Source organism: Acomys minous, assembly GCF_964271855.1.
Source record: "Acomys minous genome assembly, chromosome: 15".
Classification (NCBI taxonomy): Eukaryota; Metazoa; Chordata; class Mammalia; order Rodentia; family Muridae; genus Acomys; species Acomys minous.
Window position 1 is genome coordinate 7,894,729 of NC_140497.1, and position 27,103 is coordinate 7,921,831.

Below are 27,103 nucleotides of genomic sequence, written 5' to 3' on the forward strand. Positions count from 1 at the left end.
CCGTAAGTACAGGTGTTTCCTGATTAAATGAGTATGTAAGGTATCCTATAGGGTTTCCCATAATAGCCCAAGGTAAAGTGCACTTCGGCTCTGGATCTGCAACCTTCCAACCCGTCCACACTCTCGGAGTCCTTACCAGTCAGCCAGGCTTGCGGAAGGCGGCATGCTTGCTAGGGACCCTGATTCGCACTAAGAACCTTGTTTCAGTTTCCTAACTTCCCAAGACCCCTTTCTCAACATGGCTGTGCTGAGGCGTTGGGTGATACGTCTTTAACATATGGTGCTGGGGGCGCAGCTCCACCTAACTGCCTAACAAGGACCCTTGGTCCACTGCTCAGGTGAACAAGCCATGTACAGCTGGGGGAAGGGCAACCTTACTTTCCAGGGTTTCTGGTTGGGTCTGAGAATTAAACTGACCCTAGATATATTCAGCAGGAAAAAATTTAGGTGAACTTATTTGCCCGACATGAGATCTGTGCTGGTTAGGTTTTGTTAAGTTGACACACAAACACATCAGCATTAAAACCATACATTTTCCTTTGTTGTTTGTCGTCCCTAAGATGTCATGTTAATATCACAATAGAAAACACAGTTTAGCTTTTAAAAGCCCAAGTCCTTTAACAATTCCAATAATTTAAAAGTTTAAGTTCTCTTTACAAGTCCAGCATCTCTTTAAAAACCCAAGGTCTTTCAACTGCAGGCTCTTGTACATTAAAAAGTTCCATATTTTCTTATTCCAAGAGAGGAGAACCAGGGTAGTTAAAAGCAAAGCAAAACCAAAATCAAATAGCTTAGTGTGGTGAAGTCTGGGACTCACACATGATCCTCTAGGCTCCCAAGGGCAGCTCATCCTCTCCCAAGCACTGCCCAGCCACTTTCCTCAATGGACCCTGCCTCCACCCAGACCTGAGCTTCTACCTTGTCTTCCCAGTGGCTGCCTCTGATGGGGATGTATGAGACAAAGCCTTTCCTCCCCAAGCTGCTCTTAGGGTATTTATCACAGGAATGGCAAGCCGACTAAAACACAGCTTCATAAGGAGTGAAGCCTTAAGTAGCAGAATAAAGGTTTTCTAGTTAGTGAAGAGTGCTGAGGGCATTGTGGGGGCAGAGGAGGGAGGGCAGACATTGTGTGGGGTGGGGGAGGGAGGGCGGGCATTGTGTGGGGTGGGGGAGGGAGGGCAGGCATCGTGTGGGGTGGGGGAGGAGGGCAGACATTGTGTGGAGTGGGGGAGGGAGGGCAGGCATCGTGTGGGATGGAGGAGGGAGGGCAGACATCGTGTGGGGTGGGGGAGGAGGGCGGGCATTGTGTGGAGTGGGGGAGGGAGGGCGGGCATTGTGTGGGGTGGGGGAGGGAGGGCGGGCATTGTGTGGGGTGGGGGAGGGAGGGCAGGCATCATGTGGGGTGGGGGAGGGAGGGCAGACATCGTGTGGGGTGGGGGAGGAGGGCAGACATTGTGTGGAGTGGGGGAGGGAGGGCGGGCATTGTGTGGAGTTGGGGAGGGAGGGCGGGCATTGTGTGGGGTGGGGGAGGGAGGACAGACATCGTGTGGGGAGGGGGAGGAGGGCAGACATTGTGTGGAGTGGGGGAGGGAGGGTGGGCATTGTGTGGAGTGGGGGAGGGAGGGCAGGCATCGTGTGGGGTGGAGGAGGGAGGGCAGACATCGTGTGGGGAGGGGGAGGAGGGCAGACATTGTGTGGAGTGGGGGAGGGAGGGTGGGCATTGTGTGGAGTGGGGGAGGGAGGGCAGGCATCATGTGGGGTGGGGGAGGGAGAACAGCCAGGGTGGGTCAATGAGGTCTGCATGCAGAGTCCCTTATTCTCCTCTTCCTGGCACAGGGAAGGTGTGGACTGAGGTTTATAACTGCCCCTGCTGGCTTTTCAAGTGACTCTAACATCATTCTTGTCAAAGAGGCTGCTCTACTCTCTTTAGAGACAGTCAGCTCTTCTGCAAGATGGAAGCCTAGAGGTAGCTCATGGAGACTGCTTTCTCCAGTGACTACAGGCCTTCTGGAAGAAAAGCACACAGACACGACTGAGGTTTCTATCATAGAGAGCTATGGAGGGGCTGTGGGCCCCTGGGGCTCCGTGTCATTTTCTGCACCACCACCACCACCACCACCAACCCCTCCAGGGGCACGTCTATTCCTAGCCTCCTAGTTCTCATCCCTAGGTGGACTCTTAACCTGACACACCAAGTGTGAACTCCTCGCACACTTCAATGAGGTGAATCCTAACTAGGCTGGAGTGTATGTAAGCTGGCATCTTCGAGCAAACCGAGCCTTACCTAGGCATGCCTCAGTGTGAACGGAGTCCAGTTAGGCTCGTTTTGATCTGAGCCCAGGTGTAAGATGAGTTCTGGCTAGGCATGCTTAAACATGAGGTGAGTCCTGTCTGTATTGTCCACTTCCTCATGTCTGCTTTGCTTCCTGATGACCAGGGCACCATGCCTGTGGCCTGGGCAGCAGACACTCTGAGTGCGACAAAGAGTTCACTGGCAGACAAGAGGCCAGGGAGCCAGGCCACACCTCCCTCCCTCCACTCCATACTCTTCTATGGCCAGAGGAGGCTGATCAGTGACCCATGCCAGCCTCACCCTGTTTGGAGACACCTTTTGGCCTGAGTTCTTGGCCCCAGAAAGTCCCCAGAGAAATGTCTAGCTCGGTGCTCTCAAAGCTAAACTCCAGACTTTTCTTCTAATGGTTCAGACTCCCAATGGTGGTGGTGGTGGTGGAGGAGGAGGAGGAGAGGGAGGGGAGGGGGAGGGGAGGAAGAGGAAGAGAAGGGGAAGAGGAGGAGAAGGGGGAGGAGGAGGAGGAGGAGGAGGAGGAGGAGGAGGAGGAGGAAGAACTGAGTGAAACCAAATGGAAAAGAGGGGGGAAGGCAATTAGGTGCTGCAAGTGAGGAGCTGCCATCACTCCCTGGGTCTCCCAAAGGCCTCTGCTTGTTCTCTCCACACGCTTCTGCTGCGACCTTGGCTCACTGTAACCATGGAGACACGGGAGAGCTCTGCTTCCCCTCCTCCCAGGGCACCCAATGCCATGACCCTTTGGAGGGCACCATAAATTCAGGCTGTCACACAGAGTCATACATGGACACATGTCAGAGACATCACGAGCTATCAGAGATGGCACCTGTCATCAGAGACACGCCACCTGTCTGGTGTGACAATGATGCTATCTCCCTTTATCTGCCATCCCCTCCCTATAGGGAACCTCCTGCCCACTGCTCCCCTCACGTGAGCCCCTCCGGAAATCCAAACCACTCCTCAGAAAGAATAAAACATCTGTTTTAATTGACCAGTAAAATACATTGCAAATCGTTAGTATCTTATAAACAGAAACATTAAGTTACAAATCCATGTTAAAAATGAGATCAGTGCAGCCTGACTGCTGTGTCCATTGCTGTGCGTTTTTGTTTGTTTGTTTGTTTTATCTTCCACTTCTGTGACAACCAAGGCTGCTGTCATGTCTTCTAAATGCAGAGTAAACTTCCCAACAAGAACAAAGAGGGACCGGTACCAGGATGTGTGGTTCTGCTCTGAAGCAGTGCCTGCCCACAGGGCGCCTCTCTCACAGTCTGTGGAGATGCGACTTGGGACAAGGCTCCAGCAGCACTGTGGGGCCAAGCTGATACGGTCTGTTTCAGCACCCTTCCATCCCAATCAAAAGGGCTCCAAACACTGCCACACGCATCCTGTTGGGCTCAGAGACATAGGTGTGCGAAATACCACGTTTGGCCTTTATTGCTGAAGGTGCAGCCTCCAGCATAGGGCTCCATCCCTGAGGGCCCTTTGGCTTTGTGAGAAATCAATACTGTTCCCTTTGGGTGTCCCTGTGATATTCCCCTTTAGTGTGTATAGGTGTTGATGTCCCAAACTGCCTTGTATCAAAATGCTATTTAAAAACAATCTTTTAAAAACATTAAGAGAAACAGCTTGGAAAATGCACATTTTAAAAATCGTTGCCAAACTTTCACCAAGGTAGCAAGCTAGTTTAAAACCTCACCTGACATCCAGACCTGTGTTCAAACTGAGGGGTGATGGTCACCCAGAGAAGGCTGGGCTCACAGGGACTCTGAAAAAATTAAGGACCCTGTGCTCCCAAAGATCAAAGGCTTCCTGCACCATCCTGACCATCCCAGGCACCAAAAGACCCTATAGCCAGGAACAGACCAGCATAAGCCAAGGAGAAAAGCTGCCTGCCAGGAAAATACTGCTTCTGACACCCCAGACAGGGGTCAAGTAGAAACACCAGGAGTAAGTACAATGCTAGGGCTAGGACCAGACCACGACGTGTGTGTAGACACAGAGACCAGCAGGCAACAAACGGGAGACAGTGCACACTGCAGAAGGTGCACGTCGCCATGAATAAGCCAGCCATGCCTCCGTGAAGAGGAGCTGGGCTACGTGGAAACAGGTTTCAACAAAGTCCACACTTCCTAATATTTAACAGATCCCTGGATCCCCATAAAACCAAAGTAGTAAAAAAAAAAACAACAAAAACCAAATGATCATACATTCCAGAGTGGCTCGGGTCACCCGTGCCGGCAACCAAGGAGAGTGCACAGCCCAGGCGACAGTCCCTGTGGAGGAAGAGCATGCTTGGCCCCCAGTGGCCCCACCAGCTTGGTAGGACCTGTGTGGACGGGCAAATGTGGCTCCTCTCCCAGTTTGTGTTCTGTCGTCTTGTGTCTACTTTTAAAGGTCGTTGGTTTCCTGGCGTGGCTTGACAGCACCGTTCTGGGAGGTGCTGCGGCCTTAAATGGAATGGTGGAGATCTCAGACTGCTGCCTGATGTAGTTCTGGAAGCTCTTGTCTCCAATAGGGTGCTCCCTGGAGAGGAAGCAGAGAGGAGGAAGTGAGGCCCTGCTCCCCAACCCCAACAACCACTGTACTCTCAATGGTCTTGCGCATATTTGTCACTGCCAACGCATGGTCATCATAAAAAGAAATCTGAAAAGTGCAGACCCATAAAGAGCACGGCATATAGCACACGCTACGTGTGTGTGTGTGTGTGTGTGTGTGTGTGTGTGTGGTATGTGATGTGACATGTGTGTGTGTGTGTGGTGTGTGATGTATGTGTGATGTGATGTGTATGTGTGTGTGTGGTGTGTGATGTGACTCTGTGTGTGTGTGTGTGTGTCACATTTAGGACATACACACTATATACACATGCATGTGGGCTGTGCATTCTGACCATGTATGGCAGATGTACACAGATGTATGCATGTGTTAGTGTGGACATATGTGGCTATGCGCACACATGTGTACTGCACAAAGCATGCAACACTTGTAGTATGTGTATATATGTGTTCTGGGAGGGCATGGCTTTGTCTTCCCATGTGCTGGTAAATGCCCTATGCTGGGACAGGGCCTGGAGCATTGTGGGTGCTTGGTAACTGCTGCTCCTTGGTGAGTGCACACCTCACCTCTCTCCATGAGAAGTGAGATAACGCCTCTCACTGTTCTCAGCCTGTGAGCTTTGACACATGTGTTCAATATGAACAAAACAATGCTTCCAGAAGGCAAATGTGCGTCCCACTGTGTGTCCAGAGGGATCTGGTAGGACGATGGGACCAGCTGGGAACAGTGCAGGTAGCTCTGAGATGAGAGTTAGCACCACTTGTGGATGCTAATATTCAAGTCATGTGAGTCCCTGGGGCAGGCAGGCCATGGGCCACAGCCATCTCCAAGGCTCCCAGCGCAGTTGGGACTGGGCCCTGTCAGTGTCCCTGAGCACGGCTGTAACTTCCTCTAGAGGAAAGGTGATACTGGGGGGACATGTAGGTTTCTGGGCTCCATGTGGCCCACTCACCCCTTAAGGGCTATGCCACAGGCACTTCTAGAGAAGCCCCAAGCGGTCCTTAGGTGGACGCAGTGCCACACCACCTGCTCAGCGTAGTTCAGGAGTTGTCCTAGCCTTTATGGAACAACCTGATCTTCTCCAACTCTTCAGCTGCAAAGCTTGACCCACTTGGGGCCACATGGCCAGAGTTCAACAGGCTGACCTCATCTAGCGTGTGTGTCCTCTACCTCTACCAGGGACAAGGAGGTGGTCAGTTTAGTGACCCTGTACTCAGAGGCCTCAGTGGCCTGGGAAGATGGAAAAGGGCATGTGTGGCAGCAGATTGGTTGGCCTGAGCTGCTGCTAAGGCCTCAAGCTGGAGACTAGTGGGATGGGGCTGGCTCCATGCACGCCAGGGAACAGAGCTGGGTACCTGTTCTAAAGGAAGCAAAAGGCTAAGCTAAGCCCAGGTCAGTCACTGACCTCCACGGCACCCCGAGTTAGATGCTCACATGAGTTAGATGCTCTACATAGCCAACCCCGCTGGCCCTGGAGCATCCCGGCACTCACTGGCTCCCGTATCTCGTCTTCTTGAATTTGTCCCTCCTATATTGTGCGTGCTCCTGCTCGAGGGTCCCCACCCCGGCGATGACCTGCTTCAGCGTCTTGTAGGTCTCCTGGGGGTCATCAATGACGAACGTCGAGTATTCTTCCTGCTCAGGGCCGTCGTACACAGACTTGCTGCCACAGGCCTCTGCCACAGGGTGTATGCGGAGGGAGGTGTCAGTGTGGGACGTAGCTCAGGATTCTGCTTTCACTAGTCCTGTCTACACAGAATACTCCAGTGTGCTCCTCAGAGCACCGCCTCCCTCAAAAAGCTTCCATATCCTGCCAGGCAGGCAGGCCAGGAGAGATGCCCACACTTGCACACTGGGCTCATCTCTCCGGGGGCCTGTCAGGATGAACTCACCAGTGGCTTCTGGCCAGGACGTGCCAGCTAGGAGGATAGCAGGATAAAATGGCTGTTCAGCAGCGCCCAAGGACCTTTGCCCTCTTCTACTGTCATCTTCTCCCCGGATTGCTTTCCTGGTCACTCTCACTGCAGCCACGCTATAGCCTCTGGCCATCAACAAGGAGCAGCCAAGTGCCCGAGCTGCCCCCATCTGACCCCAAATACCTCAGCTGGCATGCTTCTGTCTCAGTGTCACAGGCTAGGCTCATACCCAGACTAGGAACTCAAGGCTTGCAATTCTGCATATGTCATAGAATGAAAGTTTGTTTTCCTTCAAAGTTATATATTGAAGTCTTTTTTTATTTTTTCTTTCTTTCTTTCTTTTTTAAAATTCGGTTGGTTTGCTTTTTGAGCTACAGCAGTGAGTCTCAACCCTCCTGATGCTGCGACCCTTTAACACAGTTGCTCATGTTGTGGTGACCCCCAACCATAGAATGATTTTGTTGCTATTTCATAATCATAATTTTGCTACTGTTATGAATTGTAATGTAAACACTTGCATATTCCAATGATCTTCAGCAACTCTTGTGAAAGGGTTGTTTGATCCCCAAAGGGGGTCTCAACCCACAGGCTGAGAACCACCGCATGCACTAGAGTCTTGTTGCATAGACCTGATTGGCCCCTACTCGGTATGCAAATCAGGATGACCTTGAACTCTCTGAGGTCATCCTGCTTCTGTCTATTAAATGCTTAGGTTTCAGGCAAGTGTCACACGCCTGGCTTATGTATGGAAGACTTCGCCTTTAAGTGCAGTGTCAGGAGGTGGCCGGATCACGAAAGCCGAACCCCCCTGGAAGGGACTAGTTGCCTCTTCCACACCTGTGGGAGTAGTGGGAAGTCAGAGTGCAACCAGAGCAGCGCTCCCCGGAACCAGCAGCGTGGTGTCTGGATTGCAGGAGCCCCATCCTCCAGAGGGTGCCACTGTGACCACAGTTCATGGCAGTCCAAAGTGACCAGAGCAGAAGAGGATGTGAAAGGTCAGAGCTGCTATGCAAGCGACCCAAGGACGAGAAGCGGCTTGGGGCCTGGACAGCATAGGCTGGCAACTGCCGGGCACAGGGTCGGATAAGTGGCTGTGGTGAGGGGAGGTTGATGGCAGGTGCGTGTTCCCGGAACACCAACAAACAATGGGAAGAAAATGGCAGACAAGGCCATTCTGCTTGGGTCTCGAATAGACTAGGAAGAGTGACAAACGCAGAAAGAAGGTGGTCTTTGTCATGAGGTAACAAAGAACTTGGCCGAACTGGGTTTTGTGATCTGTTCCACGCAAGACAGAACTTGCTCATGACTTGCACATTTAGCTGAGGAGGTTTCTAAGTGAAGAGGTGGGTAGGCAGCAGGTTGCCCCTGGCTGCTTATAGTGAAAGCCGGGAAGAGAGAAGCAGGTCAGTGGCAAAGCCCCAGCTTCCCGGGCTGGGAGGGAGGCAGCATTTGGAGGCCGGGAACACAGAGAGGGATATGCAGGCCCCTCCCAGCAGGATCAGTGTGGTGCAAGCCTTGAGCTCACCTCCTCATCTCCACAGAGTGCAGGGGGCAAAGCAGGGCTTGCTCCACAGAAACTGCAGCAGGGACAAAGGGACACAGTGGACAGGATGGAGGGAGGGAAGGCTACATCACAGCTTGGGTGCTACAGGACTGGACCAGGAGCTGCTGGCTATTGCTATATGGTTTTCCTAAGATCAGGGAAAGCAGACCTGAGAGGCAAATCAGAGAGGAGTAGGGCTGCCCCCCTCAGCACCCCGCCGCAGAGAAGTCAGTGCTTAAGCTGCTGTCAAAAGCAGGATTCCTGACTGCGTTATTAAATTGATTCTGAACCAGAAGAGGAAAAGATATACTGGTATAAACAAGAGCAAATCAAGTAAGGAAATGGCATCTACTTGGAGTGGGGCAGCTTCAATTGTCAATTGGACATGGTGTAGAGTCATCTGGGAAGAGAGTATCAATGAGCTATTATCTAGACCAGATTGACACGTGTGTGTGAGGGTGCATGAGTGTGTATACACACACATGTGTGTGCATGTGATATGTGAGTGTGAGCATGTATGTGAGTGTGCATGAGTGTGCGTGCACACGCATGACTGTGCATATATGTGTATGCATGTGTGCATGTATATGTGAGTGTGAGCATGTGTGTGAGAGTGAGTGTGCATGAGTGTGTGTGAATGTGCATGTGTGTGATTATCTTATTTATGGTAACTGAGGTAGGATAACCCACCTACTGTGGGTGACACCATTCCTGGAGCAGGAGACTCTGAACGCATGAGAACTGAGCTCAACACTGGTGTGAATACCTTAACTCACTGCTCTCTGCTCTCAGCTATGGCTGTAATTTGACTACCTTGCTGCCTGGATTTTCCCCAACAGCTGGCTGTAACCTTGAGTGGTCAGCTAAGTAAATACTTTTCTCCCTGAAGTTGCTTTGCTCAGGACGTTGGAACCCAGCATCAGGAAAGGAAACCAAGACACTGTTAAGTCAAGTGTTCAGGGACCTGTATTGCCTTTGCGGACTTCAGCAAGGCCACTGGCATGTCTGTACTGTCACTGAGATGTAAACTGTGTGCAGAAAATGACCGGCCAGGCAGGTACTTTTACTGACCAGGCCCCTCTGTTACCATTTGCCTGACTGAGAATGAGACTGAGGTGCTGGTCCAAGTCCAGAGCCCTGACTCAGGTGAAGTGGCATTTGGAGACATCTTGGCTGCCAGCAGTGTGTACAAAAACTACAAGGGACGTGGAGCCATTGTCTGCTCTGTGGACACAGACCAGAGTGAACTCTGGCCTCTGAATCTGCTTTGGAGACCGTGACATGTGGAGACAGTGTCCCTGTTGCTGATGCAAACGCGTGGAGTGACGGTTGGAAGGCTTCACATCTGATGGTTGTGCATAAGATGCTGGCACCAGAGACTACAGACGCTACCCCACTCGATCTCTCTTTCAGAAGGGATATTAAGGAACAACTGCCGGTGCATGTGGCTAGACAGAGAAGAGATCAAGCTCCATTGTTGGCAGAAGGGGTCTGTCTAATAGAATCTGAGTGTCCCAAAGCACTGGAATGCTCCAGTAAAATGTGCAGGGAGAGACTCTTCCTCTCAGGACTTGAGGAACTATGTAGAAGAGGAGGTGGGAAGATCCTAAGATCCAGAGGGGATGGCACCATGGAACCAGTGTCTTCCAGACACAACGGGGCTGACGCACATATGCACCACAGAGACAGGGGCAGCATGCACAGGGTCTGCACAGGCCCAAGCTAGACAGGGTCCCAGTGTTGAGAAGGAGACGTGCACATGAGCTCACATCCCTAACCAAGAAGCCATCTCCAATGGACAACTGTTTGTAAATGAAAACTTAATTTTCTTCAGTGAGGTCTCATTGGGTATCTCAAACCATACTCAAGGGCAGGCGTCATGCCCAGAGTAGATGGCTAACACAAAACAAACGCTAGTATTTCTGTAGATTGTTTAGGTCTCATGTTAGGCTGTTTGGTCTGTTTTTATTTTCTTTTATTTGCTTATTTGCTTATTTGTTTTCTAAAGAGAAAAGGTGGAGCTGGATGGGTGGGAGGACCTAGGAGGAGATTTTTATTTAACAAAACAAAACAAAACCCAAAAACTCTCTAGCAACAAAACCACCAGGACAGTACTGAGATGTGAGGCAAACGCCTGCAAGCTGGGAAGCCCCTCACGTCACAGGACGTGGTGCTGGATAAGGTGAGTGCCAAGGTTTCAGCCATCAACCAATGGACCCTTGCTGTTAAGGCAATCCCTTACAGCGCAGGAGGATGCAGATGTGAGAACAGACCTCACTTGTCTTTCTATTTTCCATCCGTCCACTTGTCTCTCAACCCACATGTCTGCCCACTTGCCTGTTCATAAGATAGTCATCTGTCTATTCCCATCTCTCACCATCATCTCTTCATTACCCATTTTTCTGTTTGTCTATCTACCCAACCATAAGTCCATCTATCAGCTATTTACCCATTTGTCCGCCTATCTACCCATCAACTTGTCCATCTATCTGTTCATTTTTCCATCTACATGTCCATCTGTTCATCTGTCTGAGTCTGTCCATCTATCCACCCACCCATCTACCCATCCGTCTGTCCATCCATCCATCTACCCATCTGTTCATCCATCCACCCACCCATCCATCCATCTTTCCATCCATTCGTCCCATCTTTCCAACCATCCACCCATCCATCCATCCACCCATCCATCCATCCATCCATCCATCCATCCATCCATCCACCCATCCATCTATCCATCCATCCACCCATCCATCCATCCACCCACCCATCCATCCATCCATCTATCCATCCATCCATCCATCCATCCATCCATCCATCTATCCATCCATCCATCCATCCATCTATCCTCCCACCCACCCACCCGACAGTGTTGGCATCTCCTTTGCACCAGGTAGATAAAACCTGTCCTTTGTTCATAGACCATCACAATATATAGTGAACAGTTCCGGGATGGCTGTGCCTGCAGCGATGGAGGTAAGAGCCCAGGCTGCTGAGCAACAGAGACTGGGAGGAAAATGCATAGGGAAACCAGGTACCAGCCGGAGTGAGGAGGGTAGGCTTTCCAGGTTGAGGGAGGGGTTGGCTCCTGGGACAGGAGTGGAGCTCCACAGTGCAGGAGAGCCCCAGGCTATGCAGCATTACTGAAGCAGGAAGACACCTAGTCCCAGGTGTAGTCAGCCCGGGACTTACTGAGTCTTCCACAGAGGCCTTGACCTCTCCAAGTCTCCTGCATTCTACCCTGCTCTGCTTCAGCTACTGCTGTTGGAGCTGCCCACAGCTGGCCACATGTTTCCTGGGTAGTTTTTGGTCATGGCTGCATGGCATTCTGGAACCTCAGAGTAGGTACTGTGAGTGCCAAGCTTGCTGGGGGTAAAGATGTCACTTACATGTGCATGAACAGCCTATGTTGTGTTCAAGAGCCCAAGTGGGCGTGCACAGTTGCCTTGCGCGCTGTCTGTGCATAGGTGTGTACATGCCTGGTACACTGTGCATCCACCAAAGCAAGTCAGTTGATGTGGGTAGTGACTGGAGAGCAAAGTGGCTGGGCTCACATGTGGGCACTGACGCTAGGTCCACGGAGGTCCCACACTCACCCCACCAAGCACTCTAATGCTGCTGGGCCAGAGCAGAACCAGAAGGAACATGGCAGGCTCATTTCTTGGCTTTATTGAACATTTTCAGTTGGGCATAGGGCCGGGTCCCATAATCCCTAAGAACAGAGCTGAAACCTCCCAACTCTAGGGTGGACAAGGGTTCACTTGCCTTCGGTGGGCTCTGCACCTGCGCCTGAGTTATAGACCTCAAACTCCTTTCCGGTCACATCTAATTTGTCCCATCTAAAGACTCCCTGCTTTAATTCTATGAAGTAATTACATGTCAAGGGCAACAAAGTAACAGATTATTTGAGACACACAGTATGTCTGCTTCACAAGCTGCTAGGCATGTGGCATACTCATGTGTGTCCACACTTGTGTGTGTATCCACATCCACATGTGTGCATACATAACACACACACACACACTCTGGAAAGCCACAAAAGAATGAAATCCTTTGGTGGTGTAGATGTCATTAAGAAAGGCTGAAGGCTTTGGGAGTTCATAGTTTGCATGTTAAAATCTACCTGAAAATGCCAGAATATCCCACAGGCAGACTACTTTCTACCAACTGCTCTTTAACCCCCACCATAAGCGCCCAGTCCATACGTGGCGTAACAGACACCCACGGGCACCAAGGAACCTCAGAGGCTCTGTAGTGGCATTTCAGCTGTGACTCACCCCACCTTACAGCTGCCCGTGGTTAGTGCCCAGGGCCCACACTCACCCTGCATCTTTTCCAGCTTGCCCATGTACAGGTTAAAGAGAGAGTAGATGCGCTCTGTTTCACGGTCCCCATCAATGTCCAGCTGGATGTTTGCTGGGAGCCCCCTGTCCAAACACAGCAAGAACAGACTGGTGAGTGAGCTTTCTTAAACACTGCGTGTGTGTGTGTGTGTGTGTGTGTGTGTGTGTGTGTGTGTGTGTGTGTGTGTGAGAGAGAGAGAGAGAGAGAGAGAGAGAGAGAGAGAGAGACAGAGACAGAGAGAGAGACAGAGACAGAGACAGAGACAGAGACAGAGACAGAGACAGAGACAGAGACAGACACACGGCAAGAACAGACTGGTGAGTGAGCTTTCTTAAACACTGCGTGCGTGTGTGTGTGTGTGTGTGTGTGTGTAAGAGAGAGACAGAGACAGAGAGACAGAGAGAGAGAGAGAGAGACAGACAGACAGACAGAGACAGAGACAGAGACAGACAGACAGACAGACAGAAAGAGAGCACGCTGCAACCTTGGACACAGACATGATGTGGAAAAGGACTATGTGAGAAGAGGCTTCTTGATGTACATACTGCGGGAATGACCCAGAACAGCCCCACACATGTGTCCATGCTCTGGCTCCCACCCCACCCTAAGATGGGAGGAAACCCTGATCCCCTCCCGGGAGGGTTCTGGGAATACAGGGCCACATGCACACACTTGAGAACCTGACAGGGGGCCCTCCTGAGCATCAGGCTTTGCACTAAGGAAGCTGGATACAGTGACTCCAGAGCTCTTGGGGTGGGAGCTAAATCAGAGCCTGCAGAGTGAGTGCACCTGAACAGCCCTCCATTTTCAACAGCATGACCATCTCGTTGCTTCTTTTATGTGCACAAGCTACATACAAATGAACAAGGGGCAGTGCCAATCTTCATAGCATAGGCTGCTTCCAGGATTGGCAGAGTTGGTACAGCCTTGCCAACTGCAGGAGTGCCAGCTGACCACAGGGCCCGGAAGGCAATGGCCTGCCTCAGTTTCTAAGAAGGCGATGCATGCAGTGGAGCAAGTGAGGCACAGGCGGAGGCACCTGTGAGCTAAGCATGTTCTCAGGGATGCACAAGCCATTCATGCTTGTTTTTGTTTATTGTTTGTGTTTGTTTGTTTTTTGTAGAAGAGCACCCTGTCCTGGGTTCTCTGTCTTTAGATTCTCCATATACGCCTACCGCTCTGAAGACGTCTCTGCTTAGGGAGGAGACAGAAACTTGCAGCCCCCACCAGCCTATGCAGAGCCCTTCAGAGGAGCACACCAAGGACTCTGTCAAGAACAGCTCTGTGTATGTGGTTTCTGGGCAGCTATTGCGTTTTAGTCACTATTCAGTCCCTTAGCTGATGCGTCTTACATAGCGCAAAGGCCGACAGCTGGGCCTGGTTGAACAGGGCTGTAGAGCCACGGACCTACCCAGTGCAGGGAGAGCAGCCAGCAGCCGTGTCTGAGGAGGCCCTGCAGCAAAGCCAGTGGCCGTTCAGGTAGGCAGACGGATGGTACGTGGTGAGGCGTTTCTGGTTGCACTGACTCACTTTGGTGAGAATGTCAATCCAGTCCTTGGCCTCCACACAGTTGTTGGCCTGGATGTACAGTGCACGCTCTGGCTGGATTACCTGGAACATCTGAGCACGTGGGGTGGGAGCGGGGCTGTTAGGCCAGCAGGTGTCAGGCCACATGCTTAACATCTGGTAGGTTCTACCACTAGGTCAAGTAGAAAAGGAGGTAGGAGGTATGAATGCCCAAGTGGCAGAGTCCCCAGGTCTGGATATGCGGGGGTGGGGTGGGGTAGGGGTGGCACAGCGCCAACAGGAGAGGTGGACAATGAGGAGGAGGGACATCCAGTTGTCACTCACGTTTTTCATTCGGAAGGACTCCTCCTCTAGCCTCTCCACAGCCAAGATGTTCTCGATGGGGATGCTGCAGAGGGGCTGGTCACCTACAAAGAAGGTGTGAGAGTTGTGCTCAGTGGCATAGCACGCCCTAGGTGTGAGGCTCCCCACGGCCCAGCGGCTGCAAAGCCACAGCAGAGGGCTCCTGATTGTCCCTTCCTGAAGGCTGAAATAAAAAAAAAAAAAAATAGGAAGACCGTGGCTGCGGGGTTGGGGTAGGCATGGGGCTCTCAGAGCACAGTGAATATATAAAGGCAGGGCCTCAGGCCTGCTCTCACATTGGTGATAGAGTGTCTCACCCAGGCCCACAGGAACATGGCTCACACCATCTCGCACTGCAGCACACTAGCCAGTGTGGGCAGGATGGCTCAGCTCGATCCCTATGACTGAAACCCAGAACTTGGAGGTCCCTAGCCTGATGAGGTACAAACAGGCCCGGCTAAGCAGGGTCTCCCTTAAGGAAAGTTTGTGGCTGCCAAGCCCAAGGCACCTTTCCTCTTCCCTTTGTTAAATCGCTGCCCTGGGGCTCAGCATCCTACATAGGAACTGGAGCAAGAAAGACAAAAGGGGGTGCCAGGGGCAGCTACGTTACAGACAGTTGAGGAAGTGAAAATGGGGTGGGGGATGTGGAGGGTCTGCGGCACCACTGTCAGCTCTGCACCCTCTGGGTCTATGGGGAGCAGATTCCCAAAACCAGAGTCATTTGCTCCCAAAGGGTCACATGCCCTAGGCTGAGACTTGTCTTGGGTCTCCCGGGCTCCTGCGGCAGTCAGCCTGCACTGTTACCTGGGGGAGCCTCCTGCCTTGCTGGGACCCAAGTGAGGGAATCAGAGAACCTCATTACCTTTGCTTTTCTGGTAGGTGAACTCGTGGTTCGTCAGCCGGAACCACCTCTTCTTAAAGTTCTTCATTCCAAACCGTTTCCTTCCTTGGGCCCGCTTGATCATGAAGCTGTCACAAAGGGCACACGGCACTCAGTGGACGCTCTCAGGCGAGGGCCCGAGCTACCTCCAGCTGCATGGCCATGATAATTCTACATCCCCGTGGGCGGTGGCGCTGAAACCCTGTCCTCTGACTTTTTTGTACTAAGACTGAAGTGGAGGGGCACACGCTGCCGCTTTTTTTGAGCAGTTCTGCCCTTTACTAGTACTTTCTTAGAAAAGACAATTTTCTTGGACCTGTAAACACGTGTGTGTGTGTGTGTGTGTGTGTGTGTGTGTGTGTGTGTGTGTGTAAAATTTGTGAACACAGCGTCACTTGGAATGTTGGGGTTTACCATATAGAGGGGCAGCTGTGTGCAACTCTGTATGGCTGAAAGGAGAGGAATCCATGGATCCCTCAATAAAGGATACGTACATTTTCTTGGTCAGTTCTTGACCCAAGTACCGCATGCACTAGTGACGGTTTCTAACCGCCACTAGTCTTTCCTCAGCGGTGGAGGAGGAGGAGGCGGTAGTTGTTGTTGGTAGCTTTCTATCAGTCGAGGCTGCATGAAGATCCCTGGCCTCACATGAGCAGGGCTAACTTAACCCAGAAACATGCTTAAATGTGCAATGCTGACCTCACAGTCCCCTGCATATTGGCAGGTATCGGACTGAGGAATGTTACAGCAGAGGTGGGAGTGATTCTAATCACGGTGTGGCACAGTTAATCACCACGAGTGGACGTGGATGGTTAGACAGGACATGGTGAGAAGTGACAGGCCAGTCTCCAGGGTGCTGCTGCTCTACCATGTAGAGCTTCATCCGGTCTGGGGACATGACTCTGAAAAGGAACAGCTAGTCTTTTCATATGGGGTAAAAGTCCAAAGCCTCTGCACAAGAAAGCGAGTGAAATTCTCACGGTGTGTTGGCTGAGCCAGAGAGGGTGCACCCACCACTCCTGCAATAGCTGGTTACCCTTCAGGCTTGCTACCATCAGCATAAGGTTTGCAAGCCCTGTACATGTTGGACCAAGGTAAGGATTGGTCCAAACCTGATGCTTTGGAAGTTGTGAATTAAATGCACATCACATGTTGTGTGTAGAAGAAGGTGACTTAACGAAAGACAGCAGATACCGTTAGGGCAGTGTGATGTGACCCACAGACGGCTCAAGCTGGAGGCAAAGGGACACTAAGGGACACTAAGGGCCTCGCTGAACATAGGCTCAACCAGCAACTGGGAACTGGGATGTGGGGCAGGGCTCATGTAAAGTAGGCAATGCCTGTCAAAGCGTGTGCAAACAGGAGCAGGATGCATCCCCAGGACTGCTCAGGCAGGATGCCATGGCGTGGATGCAGTGGGGGCGAAGGAGGAGGTAACCATGACAACGGTCTCGACCACCAAGACCTAACTTACCCTTCTTTAAGCAGGATGGGCTGCTCTATGCTCTTGGGGTCCCTTCTCCCCGAGGACGAAATCAAATCCAGGAACTGAAGTGGGAGGAAATGAGACCATCAGGAGGGGAAACATGTGGACAGCATCTGTTCCATCAGAACCCTACTGGGGTGCTTAGAGCGCCTCTGAACCCAGCAGAGAGGTTTGGGGATGCGAGTCCTGTGACAGCTGGTGTGTCTGCTCTTATCTTCGGTATAGGAACGCAGTCCATCCCACCAGGTCTTGTCCCTCTGCTGTGACGCTGCCAGGGCTGTTACCAGGAGCCAGGCGTGTGCTAGCAGAGCTACCTGAACTTCGTAGGCCTAAGTCAGGTTCTAGTGGTACATTCTGGGGGCCTGACAGGATAGTGGTACATGCTGGGGCCTGATGGGATAGTGGTACATCCTGGGGCCTGATGGGATAGTGGTACATGCTGGGGCCTGATGGGATAGTGGTACATGCTGGGGCCTGATGGGATAGTGGTACATCCTGGGGCCTGATGGGATAGTGGTACATTCTGGGGCCTGATGGGATAGTGGTACATCCTGGGGCCTGATGGGATAGTGGTACATCCTGGGGCCTGATGGGATAGTGGTACATCCTGGGGCCTGATGGGATAGTGGTACATCCTGGGGCCTGATGGGATAGTGGTACATCCTGGGGTCCTGATGGGATAGTGGTACATCCTGGAGCCTGATGGGATAGTGGTACATCCTGGGGCCTGATGGGAACCCCCGCTAGCTCTGCCTGGCTGAGATCACTCTTCCCCTGGCCCCCAGCTTTGGTGTGTAACCACTCTATTCTTGAGATTCCTTCCGTCAGCTGAAGGTTATCCTGAGCTGCAATCCCTTCTTCTCTCGCGCTGTCCAGGACTTTTATAATTTCTACAGGAGAAGTTGTGTAGACTGTTTCTGAATAGCAGAGAGAAAGCCAAGCCCGGGATCCTGAAGTGTCTTTCTCGCTACGTGCACCAGGTCAGGACTCAGGAGGCACACACAGGTATGAACACGTAGTCAACATAAGACCTGTGCTGACCAGTTTTGGGCATGAACCTAGACATATCTAGAAAGCGAGACTTTTGATTGAGGGACTGTCTTCATCAGATTCACTAGATCCATAGGACACTTTCCTGATTAGTGACTGATGTGGGAGGCCCAGGCCACACCAGGCAGTGCCGCCCTGGGCAGGTGATTTGGGCGGTATAAGAAAGCAAGCTGAGCAAGCTATGAAAAGCAAGCCAGCCAGTGGCATTCCCCTACATTAACAAGCCAGCCAATGGCATTCCTCTATGTTTTTTTGCTTTAGTTTCTGCCTCAAGGTTCTTGCTTGAGTCCTTGGCCTGACTTCCCTCAGTGAGGGCCTGTGATACAGAAGTGTAAGCCAAATAAACCCTTCGCTGCCACTCCCCTCCCGAGTTGGTTGCAGTTAATGTTTTATCCCAGCAACAGAAAGTAACTTAATAGGAGGCCCTTGGCACAGGAAACCGAGAGCGAGCCTCCATACGAGACTGTAAGGGGAGCCAAAGGTGCATTTAAGGCTGGTACACCCGCCTCAGTTTAAGCAGCGAGGTAGGTCCTGGGAACTGCACCTTGGAGGATGTAACACTCACATTCTTTACAGCATCTGCGTACTTCTGCTCATTGAAGAATTCATAGAACGTTGCCATGTATGACTCCTTAAAGCTGGCCTGAAAATGAAACAGGTCACCTGCTGATAAGAGCCACCAACACTCATGGCCCAGGTCTGAAAGCTATAAAACGCAGCAACAAGCTCGTGGTGTAACGGATGAGGCAATTCCAGGCCACATGGGTGAATGGTAAGCATGGTGCCCCACCCAGAGGCTTTGGCATGAAGCCGGGATGCTAAGACACTAGCCACAGACATTGCTAGGGCGTCTATGTTGAAACCTCTGGCGCAAAGCACATCTTTAGATTTTTATCAATATCTGGGAATGGGGCTGTGGGCTACAAACGAGCTACTAATGGAGTCACCACAGCCTGGGGCTATGGGCATGGATCAAAGCTAAGGGAAGTCTGGAAGAACGGGGAGTCCAGGGCAGACCAGAGACCGTGGCATCAACCTTTGGTCTGGGGCAAGTGACGATGAAGGAGTAATGCAGACTTGTGACCAAAGGGGTGAGAAGGGTCCAGCCTTTGCTTTCCAGGGTGCAGAGGCTGCATATGGACAAATGGAGCTGCAGACCCTCCCTGGGTTTCTGCCTATAGCACTGACATCCCAGCACAGCGATGGTCAGTACCACACGTTTCGCCTGCTATGGCTATGGGTCCTGGGGCAAAGCTGAGAAAGCTCAGCTACCTCGTCCACCTAAAGCGTAGGATGGAGCTGATCTGCTCACTATGGGCAATGAACCTCCCCACGATGCCTTGCCAGGGCGGAGGTAGCAGGAAGCTCTAGACTGCTTACTTTTGGAGCTGGCAGCTGGAGACACTGGCTTTAATTCTCTTCACCACCCTCTTAACTGTGATGAACATGCCCTCCCCTCTATGCCAAACACTTCATGTACAGCTTCTAAAGAGAAGAAAGCCCAAAGCCAGAGTCCATAGGGATAAAACCACAAGAGCAGACTTACAGACTTGGACTTGGACAAGCTCCCGAGAGTCTGGATTGTTTTTGAGATAAGTGTCAGGGTTCTAGAAGTCTGTGGATCCTGAGGAAACAGGACGAAGGGAATGTGAGTTTCACTAGCTCTGTCAAAGAGCAGCTGTCAAGTCCAGGATAAGACCATAAGAGCAAGGACACGGTCTAAAACCCACCACAGCAGGTCAGGAGTCTGTTTCCTCAAGACGCCAGGTCCCTGGCATTGCTAGCTGAGAAGACCCACCTCAGCCTCTCTGCCTGATATGCAAGGGGCCCTCTCAAAATGAGAGCAGTCCTGCAGATCACTGCAGCCCTAGTTGAGGCTCCTCAGACCTTCCTAGGCATGCCTGCAGCAATGATATGGCTTGGACGGTCTAACTTAAACCAAAGAAAGCTCCAAGAAGTCACGTTGTGACCTGCTGTGACCTGCTAGAGGGCTGCTCTCCCACACCTTGCCTCTACCAGGCGTACGTCTGTCACCCGGTGGAAAGCTATGCCCCACCCAGACAGGGCTCGGCCGTAGCACGTGCACTATGTGTAGATGAAGAAGTGTCTGTGTACCTTATACAGTGGGCAGGGCACTGATCAAGGCTGTCATGTAAGACCCTGGTCAGACCACGAGTTATTATTTAAAACAGTATTGAATGGGGGTTGGAGAGATAGTTCCACTGGCAAAGTATTGTCATAAGAGTGTAAGTTTGGTCCCCAGCACCAGCATAAGACGTGTAATCCAAGCGTTGAGGAAATGGAGACAGATACTTGGAGCTCACTGGACAGTCAGTCTAGGGTAATTGGTAAGCTCCCAGTGAAGAGGCCCCGCCTCAAAAATCAAGATGGCTGGTGCATGAAGAAAGAAATCTGAGACTGACCTTTGCACCAACATATACCTACATACGCACAAATACAGAATAAGATAAAGTAGTATTGATTCTTCCATCAGAGGGAAGAAGAAAGCTGCCCAACCCACTCTCTCTCTCTTCCACTTGTAGAAGCTTTGCTGGTTAAGGAGAACCAGTTGGCTAGGTTAAGGAGGACTGGTTGGTTGAGGCGGACTGGCTAGTTGAGATGGACTGGCAGCCTGGCTTACAGGACAACACGCTTACCGTGTGGTGGGGTGTCAGCTGGAAAAGGTTTGGGGAAAGGATGGCAGGAGCGAAGAACCTCAGGAAGATGAAGCTGCTCACAGCGGTGTACCTCACATCCAAGTCATCTGAAGCAGACAGGGGACAGTTTCAGTCTGGGACAGAAGCAGGGCACCGGGGTTCCGATCTTGCCTGTCAATTTGCAAGGCCTCATAGGCAAGCCAGGTCTGGCTTAAGACTCTGTTTCTGCCTCTGTGTCTGTTTATGCATTCCTTCTGTGCTTTCAGCTCTCTTCAGTCTATCTCCGTCTGTCTGTCACTCCTTGGTCTCTGTCTCTATAGAACTGTCAGTGTGCTTCTACGTGTCTCCCCCTGTCTGTCTCTTGCCTGTTTCTCCGTCTCCCTCTCTGTTTCTGTCATTATGTCACAAGAGGACATGGGCTGGCAGCTGAGCATCACAGATGTAACCCGACTCACCAAGTCCTCCTGAGGCCTCATTGTTGGGAGGTCTACTCCAATATAGGGTGAGCTGATAACTTTGTGTGTTTTGTTGTTGGAAACTCCCTCCCTAGTCTGCTGAGGCCTGCAGCCCCAGAGCTCTGGGGATGGAGCACCTTCGGGTCTGCAAAACACACGCAGACCTGTGTCTCCCCAGAGGCTGGCCCTGGGAGCAAGGTGCTCCGGCCTGAGACACAGCTCCAGCCTGTGTGGCATAGTAATGGGGGCTCACATTGCTTGTGGGATGATCTGCTTGGGGTGGTAGAGGTGGGGCCTGGAGGGCTGTGGGTGGGCCAGGGGTTAGAATAGGAGAGCACTGGGGCAAGGGTTTGGAGGAGTAAGGGGACCTCCTGAGAGGTCTGTCTGGTCTGCATAGCACAGGCTGAAAGGGTCCAGGAAGTCTGGGGAATATCACGGTGTGAAGGGAGGTTACCCTGAGGAGATGGTGTTTTGGTGTGTGTGGGGTGGGGTGGGCAAAGCATGCAGTTTAGGGAGGGCTGTGGGGAAGGCATCTCTGCTTCTCCAGGAGCCAGTGTGAGTAAGGAACAGTGAGTAGAAGTGAGTCACCAGGAAACCTTTTCCCAGATCTCCTGACATATGGGGTTCTTCACGAGGAAAGGGCCCCTAAGGGGTTGGTCTACTTGGCAAGGCAGTAATTTAGAGTTCATGACCCCAAGAAGAAAACATGCAGAGGCAGTTCTGGAAGGACATCTTCACACTACAGGATTGGTGCTCCTTCCCAGAAACCGGGAGATTACGAGCCAAGACGTCTGGTGGGGCCGAGTGCTCATCCCGTTAGCTCAGGCCTCGGTGGCTCACCTTGGAAGCGCTTGGCGGCTGCCTCTCGCAGGGAAAAGAAGATGTCACACATGACGGTGGGACAGCTCACCCCGGACTTAGTGATGACAGTGAAGATGCGATCCACATACTGCCTCAGGCTCTCCTACAAGGGGCGAGCAATCAGACCCTGAGGCCAAGACAGCACCAGATCCACGCCCAGGGATAGGGGAACCCAGACCTCCGTGATGTTTACAAACACCCTCCCTGCGAAGATCAGTATGTTGGGACCACAGTGATCCATCCCCTGGGTCCCTTTGCTGGGAGTCACAGAATATAGACTGAGCCTCACAAGGAACCTGCACTTCTGTTTAAAAGTACGAGCCCAACAAAGCCTGCTCTGTAAGAAGTCATAAAGAGACACTAACACAGCCAGCCCTTGAGCAGCCTGGCACACTGCATGCGGAGAGGTTTGTTTGTCCTGAGCTGAGAACTGGTGGAGTTCATGTGACAGGTCAGGGCACAGCGGGAGCCGATGGAGCCTCTAAGACTCAAGTGAGTGGAGCAGTGGTTGATGGGAGGTGACTGGCGTGTGACGGTGACAGATCTTATGAGTTCTAGATACTGTACTCAGGGCCAAGGGCCAGAGAGGTTGGGATCCAGCCATCCTTGCTCTGCCTGAGATCTTCAAACAAGTGTCCACGTAGCCATGAGCAGAACCCCGACAGGTGCCTGCCTTTGGCAAGTGCCCCAGGACAAAGCAGGTCCCTTACCATGTTGTTCTCAAGGTTTTCCCCATCCTTCAGCTTCACGGGGTCGATTTCACAGGACTTGTGGCTCTGGCAGATCTGGAAGAGTGTTAACATGCGCTGCCCAAGGTGGGAAGAGGGAGCTGAAAGGCTTCCCGAGGGAGCTGGTCCTCCTGTTGGCAGCTCCCACAACGGACGCTGGACAGCTACAGGCGTGGGGTAGCATCACAGGCCATGGGCTGGACTGCAGCCACCTTAAGGGCCAGCCTTGACCTCACATAGCACCTCAAAATCCCATAAGGTCCCATGGGACCCCACACAGGAGACTGTTGCTCCCACACAGGCTGCTGGGAGGAATCAGTGAAACACAGAGGCGAGAGCAGGAAGCGCAGCCCCTCTATACTAGCCAGGCGGTGGCCATTTCCCCAAGACTGAATGCTCGGTTTACTCAGATGCCTCAAAGCTTTAAGGACATTTTTCCTCCTCGAGTGTTCCCATGATTCTGCTCATAGGTAAAAGCAGTATTCTAGTTTAAATTCCACACATTGCAAAGAACCTGCTTTTTACAACCCGCCTTTAGCAATGAGGAAGTATTTATCATCTATGTATCTATCTATGCATCTATCTCTGTATCTATCTATCTATCTATCTATCTATCTATCTATCTATCTATCCATCTATATCTATCATCTAACTAAATCCATCCATCTAACTGGCTATCCACCCCCCACTGTGTCTCTCTCCATCCATCTCCATCTGTATCCATCGATAATCTACCCGAAAGCAAAGAGGATTCTGGGATATACCACACATCCTCTGTAAAGCTAATAAAACGAGGTCCCTGTGGGTGGCTGGGTAGCTCTGTCCCTCACAGAAGCCCCGATCACCATGCCAAAGTGGCCAGGGCCGTCGCACCTCCTCAATGGCGGGCTTCAAGGTCACATGGAGGTAGTGCATGCCCGCCAGCTTCATCGTCTCATCGATGCACTTAGATGTCAGGGAGTTTCCTCGGAAGATGGTATTGGGGTCCCTGGAAAACAGCACAGGGGTGACTTCTGCCTTGTCAAGGCTCTAAAGTAGGAAAGCCTGGTCACCGGGTGGGGGACATGAATGCCAGCAGGCCTGGGGCTCTGTGGGAAAAATCCCGATTTCAACAATCACCCTGGCTATTGATGTGCAGAGCCAGGTGGGCCCTGCCTCCACCCCTGCAAGAACTTGGGCTTTTAGCACCAGAGCCTGGGGCTGCACACAAAGCCACGCAGCAACCGGCTGCTGACCACCACGCCACCTTCACTCTGGTTCATTCTTCACCAACGAGCCTTACTGTTTGGGGGTGGGGGGAGAGAGGGGAGCAGATCCCACCTTTTGACTCAGTAGTGGGGCTCTCCAGGGACACCTGGAGCTCACTAGAGTAGATGGACTTGGTCCTTCAAGCCCTGGGTCCTAGTCCACTCCCTCCCCACTCTTTCTGGATATTTCCAGAAATGGTGACTTCTGAGACCAATAAGGAAATCTGATAAAGAGGGTCAGAAACGTGATTGGCTCCTGACGAGTCTGACACCTTCCCCCACCCCCAATACTGTGCACAGATACAGTTTAGGATGGCTATCTTTGGTGTTTAGCCACTGGGTAGCCAGGGGCCTAGCTTCCCATCAAGGACACAGACAGTTGGGGTGCAGCAAGGTCAAGAGGAAGGTACAAAGAAGGGGAGTGGATCTTTGTATGGGGCTGGAGGCACAGGGGAAACAGCATGGGGGTGGGAAGGGGGCTGGGCATGAAGGGGGCAGCAGGGGGCACTTACTGGGTCCTCTTCACCTCTGCACTGGCGATGGCACTGATGAAGGGCACTACCCTGCCGTAGTGCAGCAGGAGCCGTACCAGCGGGATGGCCGCCTCCTGCTTGTCTCGGCAGACCTCCCCCAGGATGTGAGCAGCTGAGGCTGAGACAGGCTGGACAGAGGGGCGGGGTCAACAGTGAGCGTGTGACGTGGCACCCACCCTCTGCACGGTGTGCCCCAACCACAGGCCAGTACCTGGCGACTCCGGACCTCACCATGTGGCCAGGGAGGCCACCGTGCAGAGGGCCATCCATCCCTGCTGTGCGCTCCTTTAGACATCCACTAACTATCCCACGTCTCTTTGCAGAGAAGCCCACGCCTCATGGAAACGGGCATTAACACTGCTGGAGCCGTGCTTCTCAACCTTCCTAATGCCGCAAAATTGTTTTTGTTGCTACTTTATAGCCATAATTTTGCTACTGTTATGAACAGGCATGTAAGTATCTGATATGCGACCCATGTGAAAGGGTCACTAAGCCCTCACGTGGTTGCGACCCACAGGTTGAGAACCACTGCTCTAGCGTGGACCTTGCCAGCTCTGTGTCCCCCCCCCCCCCCCCCCCCGTGAGTGTGGCTTAAGCCACTCCCACCAACTCCCAAATCCAGCCGCACTGGGGTTGGAACACAGCAGCGTGAGTTGGTCAGGCTCCTGCCACTACGATGTGAGAGGGGTAATCGTCAGTCACGTGCACAGCAAAATGGATACAGGCATCCCCAGGTACCAAAAACAGGGTGGCAAAGGCGCAGTGTGCTTTGGGTAGCCAGAGCCTGACAGGTGAGCGTACACAGGGCAGGTTTGTGGAGCTAGACTCGGGCCTTCGCCAACCAATGTGGCTGACACGCACCTCCACATCCGCAGACCTCAGCAGCAGGTCCCGCAGTGGGCTGTAGTACTCTGAGGAGAAGACGTGGTCTTCTGTGTAAACTACGTTTAGCCTCAGCGACCCCAAGTCGTCTGGCTTCAGGCTCTTGCTGCCATTGTCTCGGGGCTGGAGGAAGTACCTGGGAAGGAAGGGTGTGGGCCCGCAGGTAAGGGCAGAGTCCTCCCAGGGGTGTTTCCAGGGCAGCCCAGTGCCCTGCCCCTGGAAGTCCTCAGCTGTCACAGATGGGTCTTGGGCAGAAAGACAAGGGCCTGGGGCTATTCTCCAGGATGTCTCAGGGGCATGGCCATGTGGATATCCCCTGTAGCAGAGCCAGAGACTTACAGGCTCAGGGGTTGCTGAAGCAGGAGGGATGAAGGAGGGGGGAGGAAAGAGAGAAGATAAAGACAGGCGGCGAGGAGCTTTGTCGTGGGCATCCTCTGAGGATGGCCCACCATGGACACTTTTAACACGGATGTGTGACCTACACAAGAGAGGGTTAGGTTGTACTGCTAGCCAGTGTGTCACTACAGTAGTATCTGAGGACTTCTCTCTCTCTGTGTTGGCCCACCCTGGTCGGCCTTGTCTACCCAAAGGTCCCTGGCCAGGCAGCCTGTCATCTGCTGGGGTGGATTCCTGTATCCCCAAAGCTGGCCATGGGACTATCGGGGGACTTTGTAGAATTAGGAGCCTGTTTCAGCACCCTCAGAGTGACACACGGCATGGGCCCAGGACAACAGGACACGGGGCTCCATTAGCTTCGTGTTTTTAAAGAACCAAACTTGGAATAAAATGAAGATGCTCTCTGGCTAAAGGCAGAGTGTCTGCAGAAACCAGAAATAAAATTATGAGAAGCAGAAAGCAAGCCTTATGAGTACCTGCAGGGGGACAGGGGGGGCTCCAAGACCAAGAAAGTCTGTCCAAGGAGCCTATGAAGACACATACATCCTGCACACTGGCCCTGACCAGGGACCCGGCACGATCAGGAAGGCCATGCACAGCAAAGCCTCTCCCAGAAGAGGCCCAAAGCTGATCTCAGTTCTAAGACTGTAACCGGGTCCTTCTTTCTCGTTAGGTTTCCGGCACCACTAGCCGCCTTCTCAGCGCGGTCACCTCTCTCCACCTGCTGTGTGTTACCTACTGTACCAACAGAAGCCTGGTCAGGAAGCCGAGCCATGTAAGAGTAGGCGGTAGTAAGTGAGGTCAAAGGTCAGTGCAGCACAGCGGCCCTTGCCGTTAGAAGCTATTTTGCATTCCAGGACTTAGACCTTGAAATGCACACCTACCAGGCTTCGTAAGAGCTGGAGTGTCGCAGCACCTTCAGGGGGATCCTCAGCTCCCCAAGAAACTCGTCCCCAAACTTCAGGTTGCTGGCATTCCAGAGGTCAACTCTGAAACAGATGAGCAAGTGTCAGTCAGCTCTCACCAAGCAGGGCCAGTTAGTGGGCAGAGGGAGGAGGGAACCTGCTTCCCAGTGCGGGGGTGGGGGGCAGGAAATGAAGACGCCACCCCCCCCCCCCATCCTCGTCCCAGTTCCCAAAGCATGTCTGTAAAGAATTTCACTGGGAGCAGGTGAGGCAGGCTGCATGGTGGAGGATAGATTTTGACTCTCAGTGCAACGGACAAGTAGTGGACAGACAAGATACCTGTGTCTGGGAGCCAGTGGGGACCCCCAGCTCAGACTGGTAGAGGGAACTACTGGGGGTCACTACCCATGCCAGAGCCAAATAGCTGCTCCATTCTTGGCTATGACCTGGGTCTTTTCATCTAGGAGTGACCCAAGGACTCTAAGCAGGGAGC

General features: G+C 52.4%; 1 protein-coding gene across 3 annotated transcripts in view; it reads right to left on the minus strand.

The window, feature by feature from the left end:
- Positions 1-3,270: 3,270 nt before the first annotated feature.
- RASA3 (RAS p21 protein activator 3) overlaps positions 3,271-27,103 on the minus strand; it is a 111,505-nt gene continuing 87,672 nt past the window's right edge. For all 3 annotated transcript variants that reach the window (XM_084758848.1, XM_084758849.1, XM_084758847.1), the window contains exons 9-24: positions 26,590-26,694; positions 25,289-25,445; positions 24,407-24,555; positions 23,521-23,635; positions 22,630-22,704; positions 21,899-22,022; positions 20,604-20,710; positions 19,493-19,570; positions 18,512-18,589; positions 16,885-16,958; positions 15,393-15,499; positions 14,513-14,595; positions 14,073-14,281; positions 12,641-12,744; positions 6,354-6,537; positions 3,271-4,831 (exon numbers count right to left, since the gene is read on the minus strand). In XM_084758848.1, coding sequence (XP_084614974.1) covers positions 4,534-4,831; positions 6,354-6,537; positions 12,641-12,744; positions 14,073-14,281; positions 14,513-14,595; positions 15,393-15,499; positions 16,885-16,958; positions 18,512-18,589; positions 19,493-19,570; positions 20,604-20,710; positions 21,899-22,022; positions 22,630-22,704; positions 23,521-23,635; positions 24,407-24,555; positions 25,289-25,445; positions 26,590-26,694 — 2,047 coding nt within the window. In that variant the 3' untranslated portion in view covers positions 3,271-4,533. The remainder of the gene's footprint in view (positions 4,832-6,353; positions 6,538-12,640; positions 12,745-14,072; positions 14,282-14,512; positions 14,596-15,392; positions 15,500-16,884; positions 16,959-18,511; positions 18,590-19,492; positions 19,571-20,603; positions 20,711-21,898; positions 22,023-22,629; positions 22,705-23,520; positions 23,636-24,406; positions 24,556-25,288; positions 25,446-26,589; positions 26,695-27,103) is intronic.